Genomic DNA, 15,012 nt, shown 5'->3' on the forward strand with positions numbered 1-15,012 from the left:
GACAGGGCTCCATCTGTCCCCTCACTGCCACTGAGCCCCTCTCCACAACCTTACCCAGTTCACACCCTTGTGGTCTGTGTGCCTTGGAATGCCCTCTCTTTGGGTAACACATCTGTATAAACTTAATTTTGTGAACTGGACCCCTTACAAGCAGGATGTGTCCAGAGAATCCTCCTGCAAAGTGGTGTGCGTTAAACATCTGCAGGTGCTTAAAACTGAGTGCTTGCTTTACATAGGGGGACAAGGGGGCCCAGGCAGAAGGCAAGAAGACCCTAGAATCCACATAGCCACCTGCGAAAGTCTTGAACAGCACAAACTATCTGGTTCTCTTTGACTCTGCCCTGGGAAGCTTCAGGATTAATGAGCTGCTTCTGTTTCTACACTAAGCCCATGCGCTGGGAGCCAGAGAGGTCACGCCACGTCCCTGACGTCACATAACCAGAAAGTGGGGTAGCAGGTGCTCTGTTCTTTTCCCACTCTGCGCTGCCTCTCTGGGCTGTCAAAGAGGATAATAAACCCTTCCTAGACCTCCCAGGCAGATTTTGAAGCTAAATTGAGATAATAGAAGCTACAAAGTTCCATAGACATGTAGCGCATTGTTATTAACAAAAGGCTTGAATTGGGAGAAATACCTAAGGAGGTTCTGAAGAAGACACTGGGGGCTGAAGGTGATAATGTGGCACCTGGGAGACCCAGCAGGACTAGGGCTGGGAGGAAATTAACTCATCGCCTGCCAGACGAGGCGTGCCCAGCGTTGCTCCAAAAGTCTCCTACATAAGGCGAGTTAACAATTCTCAAATGTCTAATGTTTCAGGCATTTTACTAAAAGCTGGGCTTTTTTTTCATTATTAATTGTTCTTAATGGTGACATTAGCCACATTTAGAGCTGTATGATGTACCTGGCACAGGCTCTGCCCTTTACATTAAAAGAAAAAATTACTACCCACTGCAGCCTTGTGACACAGGGATTATTATCCCCATTCTCCTGGCAGAGAGAATAGTGGCTCAGACCCCAGTGAGTCATTGCCCAAGGTCACCCAGTAGGCAAATGGGGGAGATGGGACTTGACTTGAGCTCCGACCAGTTCTCAAGCCCTCACCCTACATAGTGGCCCCTCCATGGTAAACTTTCTCTCTTGGGGCCAACATGGGTGGTGGGCTAAGGGTGAGGTAGTTCTCAGAACCTGGCGGCCACCAGAGTCATTCCAGACCCAGGCCCCACACAGCCTCGGAGGCAGGAGGTAAACACATGGTGCTAAGCCCTAAGGCTGGTGTTATGCCCTCTCCTCACCTCCCTGCTGGGCTCTGACCATGTCCAGGACTGAAACTCTCTTGAGCTCTGGAAAGTCTCTCGTCCTTGAAATGGGCTATCCCTTCATTTTGGCTGAGCCAGCCTCTGAATCTCTCCCTCTCGTGACCACAGATTATTCTAGGCTCTGTGTTGCCAGCAGATAACAGTTAAATTCCTGGGGCTGTCCTTAGAAGCCCTGGACACTCTGGTCCCACCCTGCTGCCCATCACTGTCCACATATCCCCACACTTCAGCTAGCCACACCGGGGGGCCCTCCCTTTCCCAGCCAGGCCAGGCCTGGCTGTTTCTTCTTTCTGGAATATCTTTTCCTTGCTTCTCCTCTGGGAATACTCTCATGCAACCTTCAAGGCCCAGTTCAGAAATCAGCTCCTCTGTGCAGTCCTCCTGGGCGGTCTCCTTCCCCTGCCCCGGGGAGAATGATAGTGTCTTCTGCGTTTTCATAGCCACATACCCATAGTCAGCATGACACGACTCAGGCAGGGTTGTAATGCACGTGTATATTATATTGTCTTCCCACCAGACCTTGAACTTGGTCAGGGCAGCACCTGTGGTTGATTCATCCCTGAGTCCCCTGTGCTGAGCACCGTGGTGGGGGCTATTTGGCAAGGAGGCTTGGGTCCCGCTTGCCAAACAGGGGGACCTCAGTTTCCTCCTCTCTAAAGAGGGAGGGTTTTGAGCACGGACTCTCAGGATTTTCAGTCCTGACATGCTGAGAGTCTAAGAGCCTAGGATTCCAACAAATAGACCTGGGATGTATGACGTACCCTTTAAGGCTCCCAAAGGTTTAAACTGGGGGGCCTCCTGGGTAGTCTCTCTTCAGACAGCCTTTTCAAGATAGGGGCCATTCTTGGGCAGGCCTGTCTCAGGACCTATCTCTTTTGTGTTTCAGGTCCATCTCAGCAGAGTCCTCTCTCGGGGTGATCTATCTCAGAAGAGCCTCTCATGGGCTAGGCCTCTGAGTGCCTGGGGACTGGGCTGGGTGGGTTGTGCCCCTCTTACCCGAAGCTGTTCCTCAGGCAGGTCGCTGCCATTGTTGATGCCACGGTTCATGGACACAAAGCGCTCGAAAGGTGGCCTGTCCCGGACGTTGGGGTTGTGGAGGCTGGTGTTGAGCATGATGATGGAGAAAGACAGCACGTAGCAGGTGTCTGCAGATGGGTGGCGAGTCACAGGGCTGGCCCTGGCCGCTTTCCCTGCCTCTGCTCCAACCCCTTCTAGGGGCCAGGAATCTGCCACTGCCTGGAGGTCCACTCTGTCCCCCAGCTTGGCATTCAAGGCCTGGCTTCCTCTCCTATTCTTGCTGGACCCCTACTCCAAACAAACCTCAGCTGTCTCGTCCCTAAGCCCTTCCCACCTTCCCATCCCTTGGTCTCCCTGCTGCTAGGCCCCCTGCTGGGCTGCCCTCCCTTCCCTCCTCTCCCCACTTCAATCCTCTCTCCCTCTCAGCCTCAGCTACTGGCCTCCTTCCGCAGAGCTCTTCCAGCCCCCCGCCCACTCTGTTCTCTGCCTCCTCTGAACTCGAGAACACTTATTGTTGGCAGCATTGTTCAGGGCTTAGCCACATGCTGCTTTGTCATCTGGCTGGTATAGTGGAACTCCTGAGTTGGAGTCCTGTTCCATTATTCAGATGGCTGGGGGCTTGGGGTTGAGGTGGCTGCTACTCTGACTGGGTCTTTTGTGGAATATTTAGAGCCAGGCAAGTCCAGTTGCGTCTCCAGTGCTCTGATTGACCTTGGGAAGTACTCAACCTCCCTGACCTTCAGCTTCCCCATCCGTGAGTGACATTCTTAGGTAAATCTTAGAAGTAGATTCTGTTCTAGAATATCATGATTCTGCCTCTGATAACAGTGGCACATAACTGTTGGTGCTTGCACTGGCTAAGCTCTTTACACCCACACCACTATCTTATGAGGCATGTACTGTTATCACTCCCATTATACAGATGAGGAAACTGAGGCCCAAGGAGGTTTAGGTTACATGCTCAAGGTCACCAAATTAAGAAGTAATTGGACTGTAATTCAAATCTGGTGCTTTAAAAATGCCTTCCTTCCTGTCTACAAATATTTCTTGAGTACCTTCCATGCTGTGGGCCTGGCAGCCAGTGGTGGTAGATTTGATATAATCCCTGCTCTTGTGGGACATTCAGACTGTGGAGATGACAGCTAATAAACAAGCAAACACTAAATTAATAGGGCAAATGCTCTGTGGGGTTTGTCCATGGACACAGCAAGAGGTGGTGCGTCCATGGACAAGTCACTCCTTCTCCCCGAGGATGTGATTCTATGCTTCAAGAAGAAATGAGCATACTCCTGACCTCACAGAGTTGATGTCAGGAGTCAATGGCTTTGCACCTGTGAAGCACTTAGAACATGGGGACTGCTTAATACACAGAACTGGCTATTGTTGTTATGATTAACTCTGGATCCAGAGAAGAGGCCAGGGCAAGTTGGTCGTGATGGTCTCTCACCCACTCTGTCCTCTGGGTATCTCTGCTTGGGCATTTGGTTAGCCCTGGGAGAGAAGGGTATGCAAGACTGACCTTCACTGACTTCTTTCCATCCCTCTATGCCCCCTATACCCTGCCCTGGCTGATTCAAGGTTCTGGGCCTTTGTTCAAACTGCAACTCCTGCCAATAAGTCCCTTTTTCCCTTGACCTCCTGAAGAACTCCTATTCATCCTTCAAAACCCTATTTAGACCCCACCGCCTCCAAGAAGCCCTCCTGGACATGCTGATTCCTCTATCTTTGCCCTCAGACAGGGGCTCTGCTGCCTTAGCATGCTTTGTCATCATTTCCTGCCTCCTCTCCCAAGGACTGCATCTGGGGGAACCCCTGCCAGATGAGCACTCAGCAGAGGCTCTGATATGGATTTGGCATTTGAGGGCTTAGGAAGGGGTCTGCGCACCCAGTGTTTGGGTGCTTGGGGGGGAAATCTGAGGTGGGGATCTGTGAGATCTGTGCCTGACTGTGCTGAAGGAGTCCCTGAGCCATGGGTCCCACCCTACTCCTAGTACCTGTGGACTGGAAGACCCCTGGGTTGCAGAGGCAGTATCGGGCTGCAAAGGCCTCCATCATCCGGTCAATCTTCTGTGCCTCCCCAGGCAGCCGGAAGCTCCACAGGAACTGCCTGGGGGAGGAAAAGGGCCATTGGCAGAGGAGGAGGGGGGTCTCAGTGGGCCCCTAGACAAGCTGCTCTGCGTCTCCCAGGCTTAGTCTCCTTATCCTGTAAGTGGGAGAATCTGCAGCTGCTATCTAGGCTCGAGGGGACGGGCAAGTGGGAGTACCAAACTTGCAGAGGTATCCAAGACAGGCCTTTTCTTTTGGAAAATGGGAACAAGCACATGCTCCCCTCTGCCCATCTGAACCCCAGCACTGACCACGGCCCAGTCTGCCTCAGCCCGTAAGGAGGCCTTGGGCTCTGTATCTCCCCTGGCTTGGCGATTGGGCCTGGGATCTGGCTATGAGACCGTGGGCAAGTGCCTTTCTCTGGTTGGGCCTCTCTTTCTTGGAACTAAGCTTTTCTCTAGCTCTGGAAGTTGGTGATGTCTACATCGTCGAGCTCAGTTCTCTGAGGGGGAGGCTTGCCTACGCCTCTCACATCTCTCCCTGGGCCTCACACAGGCCTACACACGTGGAACTGCTCAGTAAAGGCCTGTTGAATAAGTGATTGAGTGAATGAATGAACATGAGAGACCAAAGTCATCTACCCTCTCCCTTACAGATCATGGGAGTCAGAGGGAAGGCCGCACTACCTGGATAGTGGTTTCTTCCTTCTTTGTCTCATAAACTCCTGCTTACTCTTCAAAGCCATATCAGATGCCCCTTCTTTGGAGCTGAGTTTCCTGGTATTACCAGCAGCAGCAGCAACACTTATAAGCATTTACTATGAATCAGTTCTAAACACTTTCTTATTTAGTCCTCACAACACAATGAAGTTGGAATTATTCTTTTTTTTTGTTGTAGAGACAGAGTCTCACTGTACCGCCCTCGGGTAGGGTGCCATGAGGTCACACGGCTCACAGCAACCTCTAACTCTTGGGCTTACGTGATTCTCTTGCCTCAGCCTCCCAAGCAGCTGGACTACAGGCGCCCGCCACAACACCCGGCTATTTTTTGTTGCAGTTTGGCCGGGGCTGGGTTTGAACCCACCACCCTCGGCATATGGGGACGGTGCCCTACTCACTGAGCCACAGGCGCCGCCCACAGTTGGTATTATTCTTATCCCCATTTTACAGGTGAGGAAACTGAGGCACAGAAAGATTTTTTTTTATTGTGACTTGCTCAAGGTTACTATAGGGGTGAGTGGCGGATTTGCATGGTGTAGCCTGGCTCTAGAATTTGTGCTTCTAATTGATACACAGTTCTGTCTCTGTAGTTATAAAAATAAGTGTAGCATGGCAGCGCCTACAGTTCAGTGGGTAGGATGCAGGCCACATATACAAGTCTGGAGGGTTCGAACCCGGTCCAGGCCAGCTAAAACAATAATGACAACTACAACAAAAAAAAAAGCTGGGTGTTGTGGCAGGCGCCTGTAGTCCCAGCTACTTGGGAGGCTGAGCAAGACACTAAGTCCAAGAGTTTGAGGTTGCTGTGAGCTGTGATGCCACGGCACTCTACCCAGGGCAACAGCTTGATATTCTGTCTCAAAAAAAAAAAAAAAGAGTGTAGTAACGGCAGTATCCGAATTAGAAAATAAGTAATAATAATAAATGCAATACATACTAAGCTGTGTTAATAAAATAATAAATAAAATAAACACTAATCCAAAAAGTAGTAGATGACAGTAAAAAGTAATAATGATTACAGCGATTAAGTATCATTATAATAATATAATAATACTAGCAGTGGTAGTCCCGGGCCAGGCCGTGTTCCAGGCAGGCCTCCATGCTGTGCCACCCTTGAGAATGTGTTCCGTGCTTCCTAGAGCACTCACCTGAGGGCCTGGACAAGGTTGAGGTTGGCGAACTCATGACGGTCCACAAAGGCCTGGAGGACCTGCAGGTTGATGGGGTCCCTGGGGAGGGGACAGAAGGGAGGACAGGACAAACTTGGGCACTCTACAGGTACCCACCTCCTGGAGGGGGTTGAGGTGGGGGAGGGAGAAGAGGTAAGAGACATCTGTCTTTCTGTGGTCCAGCCACCACCATCTGGTCTCCTCACAGCTGTCCCACCCACATCACACCCCGAGGGCACGCCTATGTCCTCCCACCCAGGCAGCATCACACACATCCCTTCACGGCCCAGTGGCACTGAGAGGCCTGCCTCCAGTCAAGTCCTTCCTCTGCTATTTCCAACCTGGGGCACCCTGCTCAAGACACTTGACCTCCCCAAGCCACAGTTTCCTTGTCTGTATATGGAGAGAACCAGCCTCCCCACTTTCCTGCCTCTTCTTAGCTCTTGAATTGGGAAGCGCTGCCCTTCTCTCCACCTGCATCCCCTGCTTGCCTAGGAAGGGAAACGTGTCCTCTGGAGAGCTTGGTAGAAGGATGATGGTCTCCTGGCCCAGCTACCCCCTTTTCTCCTACTGCTACCCCCATCTACCGGCCAGAGGGTGGTCTTAGACTCCTCCATCCAGAGCCTCCCACGGGTTCCACCTCCTTGCCTCCTGCTTCCTCCTGCTCTTGCCTCCTCTTGAGTCGGCTTCTGCCCCAGAGCCTTTGCACTTGCTGCTCCTAAACCGCTCTTCCCTCAGTGTTTGCATTACTCACTCCCTGAACTCCTTTAAGTTTCAGTCAAACATCATGTTCTCTGTGAGGCCCTTCCTGTCCACATGATTCAAAATCACAGCCCTATCCAGGCTCACATCTATATTCCTAGCACTCTTGGAGGCCGAGGCGGGAGGGTTGCTTGAACTCAGCACTTTGAGACCAGCCTGAGCAAGGTCAAGATCCTGTCACTACTAAAAATAGAAAAAAGACAACAAAATAAATTAGCTGGGCATTTTAAGAGATGCCTGTAGTCCCAGCTATTCAGGAGGCTGAGGCAGGAGGATTGAACCCAGGAGTTTGAACCCAGGAGTTTGAGGTTGCTGTGGGCTACGCTGATGTCACAAAATTCTAGCCTGGGCAAAAGAGCGATTCTACTCTATCTAAGAAAATTAAAAAAAAAAATCACAGCCCTGACCCACAGTTCCTAGCACTCTAACCTCCCTTTCGAGCTTTACTTGTATCCCTCAAACTTATCATTTTCTAACATATTTTGTATACATATATACTGAGGTATGTCTTCCCCATCAGGAGGTACCTCCCCAAGGGCAGGAGTTTTGTCTGCCCTGTTCCCTGGTGTACATCCAGGGTTTAGAATGGTGCCTGGAACATAAGACACTAAACAATATTTATTTGTTGAGTAAATAAATGAATGAATGAAGGCAGGCAGGCTTAGGCTCAGGATCTGGAGCAGGTGACCAGTTAATCCCCTTAAGCCCTAGGAGTTATGACTTTCCTAACATAATTCACTCTTCGCTTACCTGCACACCTGTACACTCTTATTTCCTGCCTACTTCAGGCTCTGCCCCCTTACCTCTCCCCCAGGTAGGTGCCAATGGCTGTCTTGTTGAGGCCCTCGCCCTTGTACAGGAACTGGGCGATGTCCTGGGCGTTGGAGGTCAGCAGCTTGTGCTCAATGAGATACTGGATGCCCTAGAGGTGGGACACGGAGCCTGTGAACAGCCTATGGCAGCAGGCCCTGGGGGAGGGAGCCCCTGTGGCCAGAGCCCTGGGGCTCAGCATTCTGGTGTTGGCACAGCCTGTTCTGGGAAGTTGTGTCCCTTCCTTAATAGAAGCCGCCTCTGCGAAGGGGTGAGTTCTCCATCACTGGAGGCGTACAAACAAAGTTGGACTTCCTGCAATGAACCAGGTTCCTGCTAGGTGCTCCCCAGGGTCCCCATTCAGTCTGACATTCTTTGATTATATGCTTCAACGATCCTATGAATTCATAATTCTAAGATTCAATGATTCAGCCATCCCTTTTGTTCCCCTAAAACTCATATTATTTAAAAATAGTGTTTCATTCTTTCATACAAGTAATCTATGTCCATTGTATAAGAGTTCAAAAAAACAGCTAAATCAAAAGGCGAGGAAATTGCCCAAGTCCTACTACTCAGAGGTAGACAGTTTCCATTGTGGTGACCTTTCTTCCTTTTCTATATGAAAATGAGAGCAGACCACGCCTGCCACATTGGAACCTGCTTTTCTAACTTGGCGATTTCACAAACATCTCTGCTCACCACCCGGGCACTCAGAGTCCCTCAACCTAATCTTAGGGGTGTGAAGGGCCGGCCTCTGATTTTCTGTGATGGTTTCCTCCAAGTCCCACTGCTGGGTGGGCGCAGACTGGGGGACTCAGAGTGACAGGTAGAGGGCGTGAGGGATCCCCTTAGCAGCCACCCGTGAGCTAGGGTGGGAGTGTGACTGTGAGTGTGTCTGGGTCTGGGTCTGAGGGTCATTGGTGCTGGGATGTAAATGATTGTGACACTCTGAGTCAGCGATGGGGAAGAGTGGCCCCTGAGCCACAGCAGTAAATTTCCAGAGCCCCCAGCCTGCCTCTCGCCACTCGCTGCCCTGACCCCACCTCGGCACATGGCTTCCTCCTTGTCTGTTCCTGCAAGAAAGGGAGCCCAGCTGCCACCTGGCAGGGGGAGGGTTGGGGCTAAGGTTGCTCTGAGGCCTGGAGGTGGGGGTGGGGTGGGGGTGGGGAATAGGGCCATTTGGCTCTGAGCCCTGTGGCAGCCTCTAGAGGGCTGGCTCTCCCCCAGCCCATGGCTGGACGACACCTCTGGAAATGGAGCTCCAGATCTAAGAAGAGGCCCACTGCCCAAAGCCCTACTCATGGAGGAGAAACCCCTGGGAGGTCAAGAGGAGAAAGCTGAGGCCCAGAGTGGGGAATGGACTGGCTCAAGTGCATGGATACCACAGACCCCACCCCCTGCATATCCCCCTGGCTCCCACCTGTGGCCCAAGACTGCCATGCTGTGTAGTGGACAGAGCCCCGGCCACAACTGGCCATGAGACAAGGTGCCCAGCCCTGCTGGGCTGCAGTTCCCTCCTTTGTGGGTTACTGCGTCAGTCAGGGGAACAGAGGGTGCTGTGGGGGTGCCCTGCATGCAGCTTCCCCAGCCTGGCCCAGGCCCCACCCCGCCCACCTTGGTGGGGTCCATGTTGAACTTCTTGCGCCCGATGCACAGTTCCTTCTCCTTCTGGGCCACGCGGCTGCAGACACGAGGATGTCAGCCTGGACTGCCCCAGGACCTCCAGGTCCCCCTCCACTCCCAATAAGAGCCCATATTCTCCAGAGGCCTACAAGTGGGGTTATGGGCCCTTCATGGGAACCCCCTGGGAGGTCAAAAGAAGCTCCGGGACTGGGCTATTCCCTAGACTCTTCTGGTGGGTCCAGCACAGGCATTTAGCAGTTGTCAGGAGCCCAGAGTTGCTGGAGGGAGAATTTAGAGGGCCCCGTGCAAGAAAACAGGAGCCTGGGTGGGACAGAGCACAGGTTCTGGAGCCAGGCTCATGGGAGCAGATCCCAACTCCACTACTGGCCTGCCGGGCCACTTTGGGTGAGTCACATCATCTCTCTGGGCCTCGGTTTCCTCATCTGTAAGATGGAGATAACACCATCACCTGCCTACAGCATGTGGCACTGGAAACAGTTAGTGGTAGGTGCTCTGAGAAGGCAGAGATCTAAGCAGGGGCAGGGCAGGGTGGTGACACCAGATGTGAGAGTCAGTGCTCTGGGGCCTTAGGGGATTGTGCAGGAACCAGCCTCCTCATTGTGCAAATTGGGAAACTGAGGCCCAGAGAGGGGAGGGACCAGCCCCCATCACAGAACCAGCAGGAACCCTCCCAAAGGAGGAGCTGGTGGATGGTGCCCAGTGATTGGTGACTGGGGAGGTGGACAAGCCCTGGCCCTGCCACTGGCCAGGCTCCTGCCCACGTGAGGCCCAGGCTTTCTCATTCTTTTCCTTGGAGCCAAACTTCCTTTCCCCACCCTCCTATCCCAGGATACTTGTGGCCAGTGATTGGTCAGAGGCTGGGCCAGGGGCCAGGGTGAGATTTAGGGTGGAGGAGATTGGAAGACAGGCGTCTCTCAAAAGAGGACAGTCTGGAAGGACCAGGTTTGACTGGACACCGAGTGAGGGCTGCCCTGCTTCTGTCTCATTGCTGTCTCTTCCTCCTGGGCTAAGCCCCGACTTCACCAGGCCTGGGGGGTCCAGGCATGTCCCTGCTCACTCGTGGCATGCGACATCCTCGGGAAGCAACCATGGCAGCTTCCCGTGGGCTCCCAGGCCCCTCACCTCTCCTCCGCACTCTCGAAGCAGTCAATCTGGGCAAACACATCTGCGATCTCATCCTTCAGCTTCTGTGGGGTGGCAGAGGGCATGATGGGGAGGTCAGGGGCAAAGGGCAGGACCCAAGGGATTTTATAACCCTCCCACAGCAACCACTCTCAGCCCTGGGAGAGACTCTTGACCTGGCCCCTCCCTGACCTCTGTCCTGGGCCCCCAGTCCGAGGGACCTTCCCTCTGACAGATTCCCTCCCCAGATGTCTCCTTCCCTCCAAGACCCACCTAAACTATTGCCGGTCTGCACCCATCCTTCCGCTGGTTCTTATCTTGGGGGTGGCAGTCCCCAGGCCCCCACCACTCACCCAGCCTTCCTACCTCTCCCCTTTGCAGCAGTGAAGTCTCCTGCCTTCTAGCCAAGCCCACTGGACAAGCCTGCCCCCAGCCTGCTGCTATCTTTCTGGGGCACAGTGTGGAGCCTGCCCTGCGCTGCTCTCATCCCTCCCATGGCTCCCTACTGCCTCCTCTGCTCCTCTCTGGCTCCCCTCCAAGTACTCCTAGGGGCCCACTATGTGCCGGGTACTACAGGGAGACCAGGGCCCTGGTGGGGCAGGTCCTCTTCTGAGGGACTTTGCAATTCTGTGAAGTTACAGAAGAGGACATGGAAATACAGAGAGATGGCCCGACATGCCCAAGGTCTGACTCCAAGCCTCTGCTTTCTCTGACTCCACCCCGAGCCCATTTCATTTTGACTTCAGAGGAAGGGCCTGGTGGCAGAGGAGAACCTCCAACCTGCCTCTCAACCCCCACCAGGGGTAGAGGAGTAGAGGGGCAGGTGGCGCAGCCCTCTCTGCAGAGCAGTGGCAAGAGCACTTGGCAAGCACCCCCAAGAGGCACCCAGCCCCTTCTCTTCAGGGCTCGGAGCCAGCATGTGGCGTAGGAATCTATATCTGAGCCCCATCCTGGCTCTGCTCTCATGGAGAGCATGGTCTCATGGGGCTGGGCTTACGAGAGGCCCTGGGCCAGAGTGGGTGACCATGCGGAGCATTGCCAGAGCAGTGTGTAGGAAGGGCCCGGCACAGAGTGGCGCTCAGCAGGAGCCCAGCCAGCAGGTGATTCTCTAGCCTCATCCCTCACTGCGCTATGTGTGGGCATGGGGTGCACAGCACCTGTAGCCAGGGAGCGCAGGGGAGCCTCCAGGAGGAGGTGGCATCAGAGCTGGGAAGGAAATGATGAGAAGGAGCCCTCCGGGAGAGTCCCAGGTAGCGGGAAGTGTACATGCAAAGATCCCCGGGGCAGGGCTGAGCAAGGCGTGTGCAGGGAGCAGAGTCCAGGCCTGCCTCTGAAAGTTGTTGAGAACCAGATGGGTTGACGTTTCAGAATCTGGTTGTGATTTCTTTTTTTTTTTTTTAAATTTTTATTTCTTTATTGTTGAGCTCTTTATTGTTGCAGGGCTGGGTTTGAACCCACCACCCTCAGTATATGGGGCCAGCGTCCTTCTCACTGAGCCACAGGTGCCACCCTGGCTGTGAATTCTTGACCCAGTGGCCCACAATTTAGGGGGATAAGGCCTGACTGAGGCCACACAGCTGGGGTTAGAAGCCGCCATAGGAGGAAGCTGGTAAAGGCCCAGGTGGGGCTTGGCCCACAGTAGGTGCGTTGCTGGATCGCTGCCCTTCCTCTCCTGCAGTCTGGTCCTCAGAATCCTGTGGTCTCCCTCTTCTCCCCCTACTCCTAGAGCTGGGCTGAGGTGGGATGTGGGCTGGAGTCTAGCTGTACTCTCTGCCCAGGCTGGGTCAGCAGCGGGGGGGGAGGTGCGAGAGCTCACCTCCTGTCTGCTCATGTGCGCGTGTGTGCACGCGCACCTGTACAGGGGAGCGCGCACTCACCTGGATGTCCTCCAGAAGCTGCTTCCGGTGCCACTTGATGCGCTGCAGCTCCTCCGCCTCCCCACTGCTCAGCTCCATTGGGTCTGGAGAGAGAAGAACCAGTGTTCTTTTTTCCTTTTTTTATTTCAAATTAATATGAGGGTACACATGTTTATATGACACTGTTCTCACTTCCAAGGTAAAGTTCCAGTTGTAAAAGAACCTCTCCCTCAGGGGGGTGCTGTATACCCTCGCACCGCACCCATTAGGTGAGATCCCACCAAAAGCCCTCCCCCTGTCCCTGCCCCCCACTAGACTACATTTGTGTTTTATTGTTCATATGAGCGTGTAATTGTTTATTGGTTTCATACTAGTATTGAGTACATTGGATATTTATTTATCTCCATTCTTGTGATAGTTTACTAAGAAGAATGTGTTTCAACTCCATCCAGGTAAACACAAGTCTCCATCTCTCCAAGAACCAGCGTTCTTCTTCACTCACTCCAGCCACACTGATTGGCTTCCTCAGGGCCTTCTTCCCTCCATATACCAGGACAGCCTGCCCTCTTTATTAGAGCCTCCTGAAAAAGGCTGTCCCTGCCAAGGGCAGCCCGCTTTGTAGCCTGCTTTCTCCTTCCCCCTCCCCCTATATAGAGACCTCTGAAGTATCTTGTTTACATCATCTTTTCTGTCTCTTCCATTGGACCCTCAGGTCCACAAGATTTACCAATTTTGCTCCTTGGTTCTTGCAGTCCCTGGGAAGAGCCTAACATATAAAAAGTATTCAATAAAATACTTGCTGGAGGCATTCATTCTTCCCTAGAACTTGAATTTGCTCCTTCACTGACTCACGGGCTTATTATTTATTCACTTATTCATTTGCACAATGAGGAAGTTGCATATCCTTTTGCCTCACACCCCATTGGCCAGGGCTACACCAGCCATGTGGTTATAACCGGCCCGAAGGAGGCTGGAAAATGAACCCTTAGTACAGTGGTCCCGATGTCCTTACTGTATGAGGTGGGGAGGCTGGATTTGGGGGGAAGTTTACAATCTCTGCCCCCAGATACTGAGTTTGAGAGGGATGAGGTGACCCAACCAAGGTCTCACAAGGACAAAGTCACCAAGCTAGGACGGGACCTTGGATTGGGCTGACTAGAAGGTTTGTGCTCTTTCCTCTTCACCTGGAAATGAATGAAACGAGACATGTGTGACGCATTCTGTGCAACGTGTTTTCCCACCTCCACTGTCCCACCTCCACTCCCCACTGTGGTCTCTCTTCCATCCATAATACTCGCCTTGTCAAAATCTCCATGGACTCCCTACTACTCAGAGAAAAAGTCCTCACCCTGGCCTGGGGCCTCCACGATCTCTCCAGCCTTTGCAGCTGGCCTTAGTTCCTGCTGTTCTTAGCAAGCACCCTCCAGTCCGGCCTGCCAGCTCTTTGCTGCCCCTGGAACATCCACTTTCCTGCTTTCACCCAGGCATTCGTACCCCAGGATGTCGTCTCCTGTCTGCCAGTCCAAACCTCGCTGGCCCTCGTGCCTGGTCACATTTCTTAAAGGCTTTATAAACATCCCCCTGAGTTCAGAGAGAATGTCAAGTGCCTCCTTTTCCTACTTCCCTGCTCATCGACTGAGTAGCCATCCTAGATTTTGAGATGGAAGCCTGGTGTTGAGCTAGCAGGGCACCAAGATAGAAGGAGCCTGGGTCCTCAGGCAGTGGTAGGGAGAAGAGTCATCATATTCATCTCAACTACCTATCCATGTGGACTTTTCAGTGAGAGAGAAATAAATTTTGAGGAAGTTTTAGTTGCTGTTATGATGTCATTCTGAGTCTCTGTCACAGCAGCTGAACCAGAAACAAAACTAATACAGCTTCCTTATCTATGAAATGTGAATCATAATCCTTACCTCAGAGGGTGGCTGTCAGGAATAAAAGTGCTAAAGTTTGTCAAACAGCCAGGAAGAATCCAACCTGACTAAGGGTCCAACGTGCATACAATGGGTTCTATACTGTGCCATTGGCTGTCTTCTTCAGGACAAAGGTACGCATTTCCCTGGCTGCAGGGAGCAGAGCCTGCTGATGGCTCCCAGTGGAGACTCCTCCTTACACACACTTGCCTCAGCCAAAGTGAGCTGCACCAGGGTATGCTCCTCCTAAGGGCAGCCACTGCAACGAAAACCAAGACTCCTTGACCAGGTGATAAAGGGAGGCCTGGCCATGTCCAGCTTGCTACGGGTTTACTTGGTTCACGGCCGCTTCCTGATCCACAGGTGTATACATGGACTGGACATACTTGGTTCTTGGCCCCACAGTGGCACCTTGGCTTATGGGGAAAACTATTGGGAAATCCATGAAGCTGCCTCATCACTCCATAGGTGAGAGAGTAAGTCTAACACAGTACTGTAACCTCAGGGGAATAGCAGGTATTAGTGCCACCCTTGAGACCTAAAGGAGGCAGGGTTGGCGGTCCTCATCACATCCCCAAGCACTTCCCCAATCTGGAAGATGACAGCAGATCACCCACCACACACTGACCAAGGAGCCCCA

The 15,012-nt window shown here is 52.8% G+C and overlaps 1 protein-coding gene across 2 annotated transcripts in view; it reads right to left on the minus strand.

Annotated features, from left to right (window-relative positions):
* Positions 1-15,012, minus strand: part of CYTH4 (cytohesin 4) — a 31,207-nt gene that overhangs the window by 9,066 nt on the left and 7,129 nt on the right. Inside the window, exons 2-8 of one of the 2 annotated variants that reach the window (XM_053584056.1) lie at positions 12,481-12,563; positions 10,604-10,668; positions 9,452-9,518; positions 7,831-7,949; positions 6,245-6,325; positions 4,326-4,438; positions 2,311-2,459 (exon numbers count right to left, since the gene is read on the minus strand). In XM_053584056.1, coding sequence (XP_053440031.1) covers positions 2,311-2,459; positions 4,326-4,438; positions 6,245-6,325; positions 7,831-7,949; positions 9,452-9,518; positions 10,604-10,668; positions 12,481-12,563 — 677 coding nt within the window. Of the gene's footprint in view, positions 1-2,310; positions 2,460-4,325; positions 4,439-6,244; positions 6,326-7,830; positions 7,950-9,451; positions 9,519-10,603; positions 10,669-12,480; positions 12,564-15,012 lie in introns of those variants that run through there. The other variant, XM_053584057.1, reaches the window with a different exon arrangement.

Source organism: Nycticebus coucang, chromosome 3 (assembly GCF_027406575.1).
Source record: "Nycticebus coucang isolate mNycCou1 chromosome 3, mNycCou1.pri, whole genome shotgun sequence".
Lineage (NCBI taxonomy): Eukaryota > Metazoa > Chordata > Mammalia > Primates > Lorisidae > Nycticebus > Nycticebus coucang.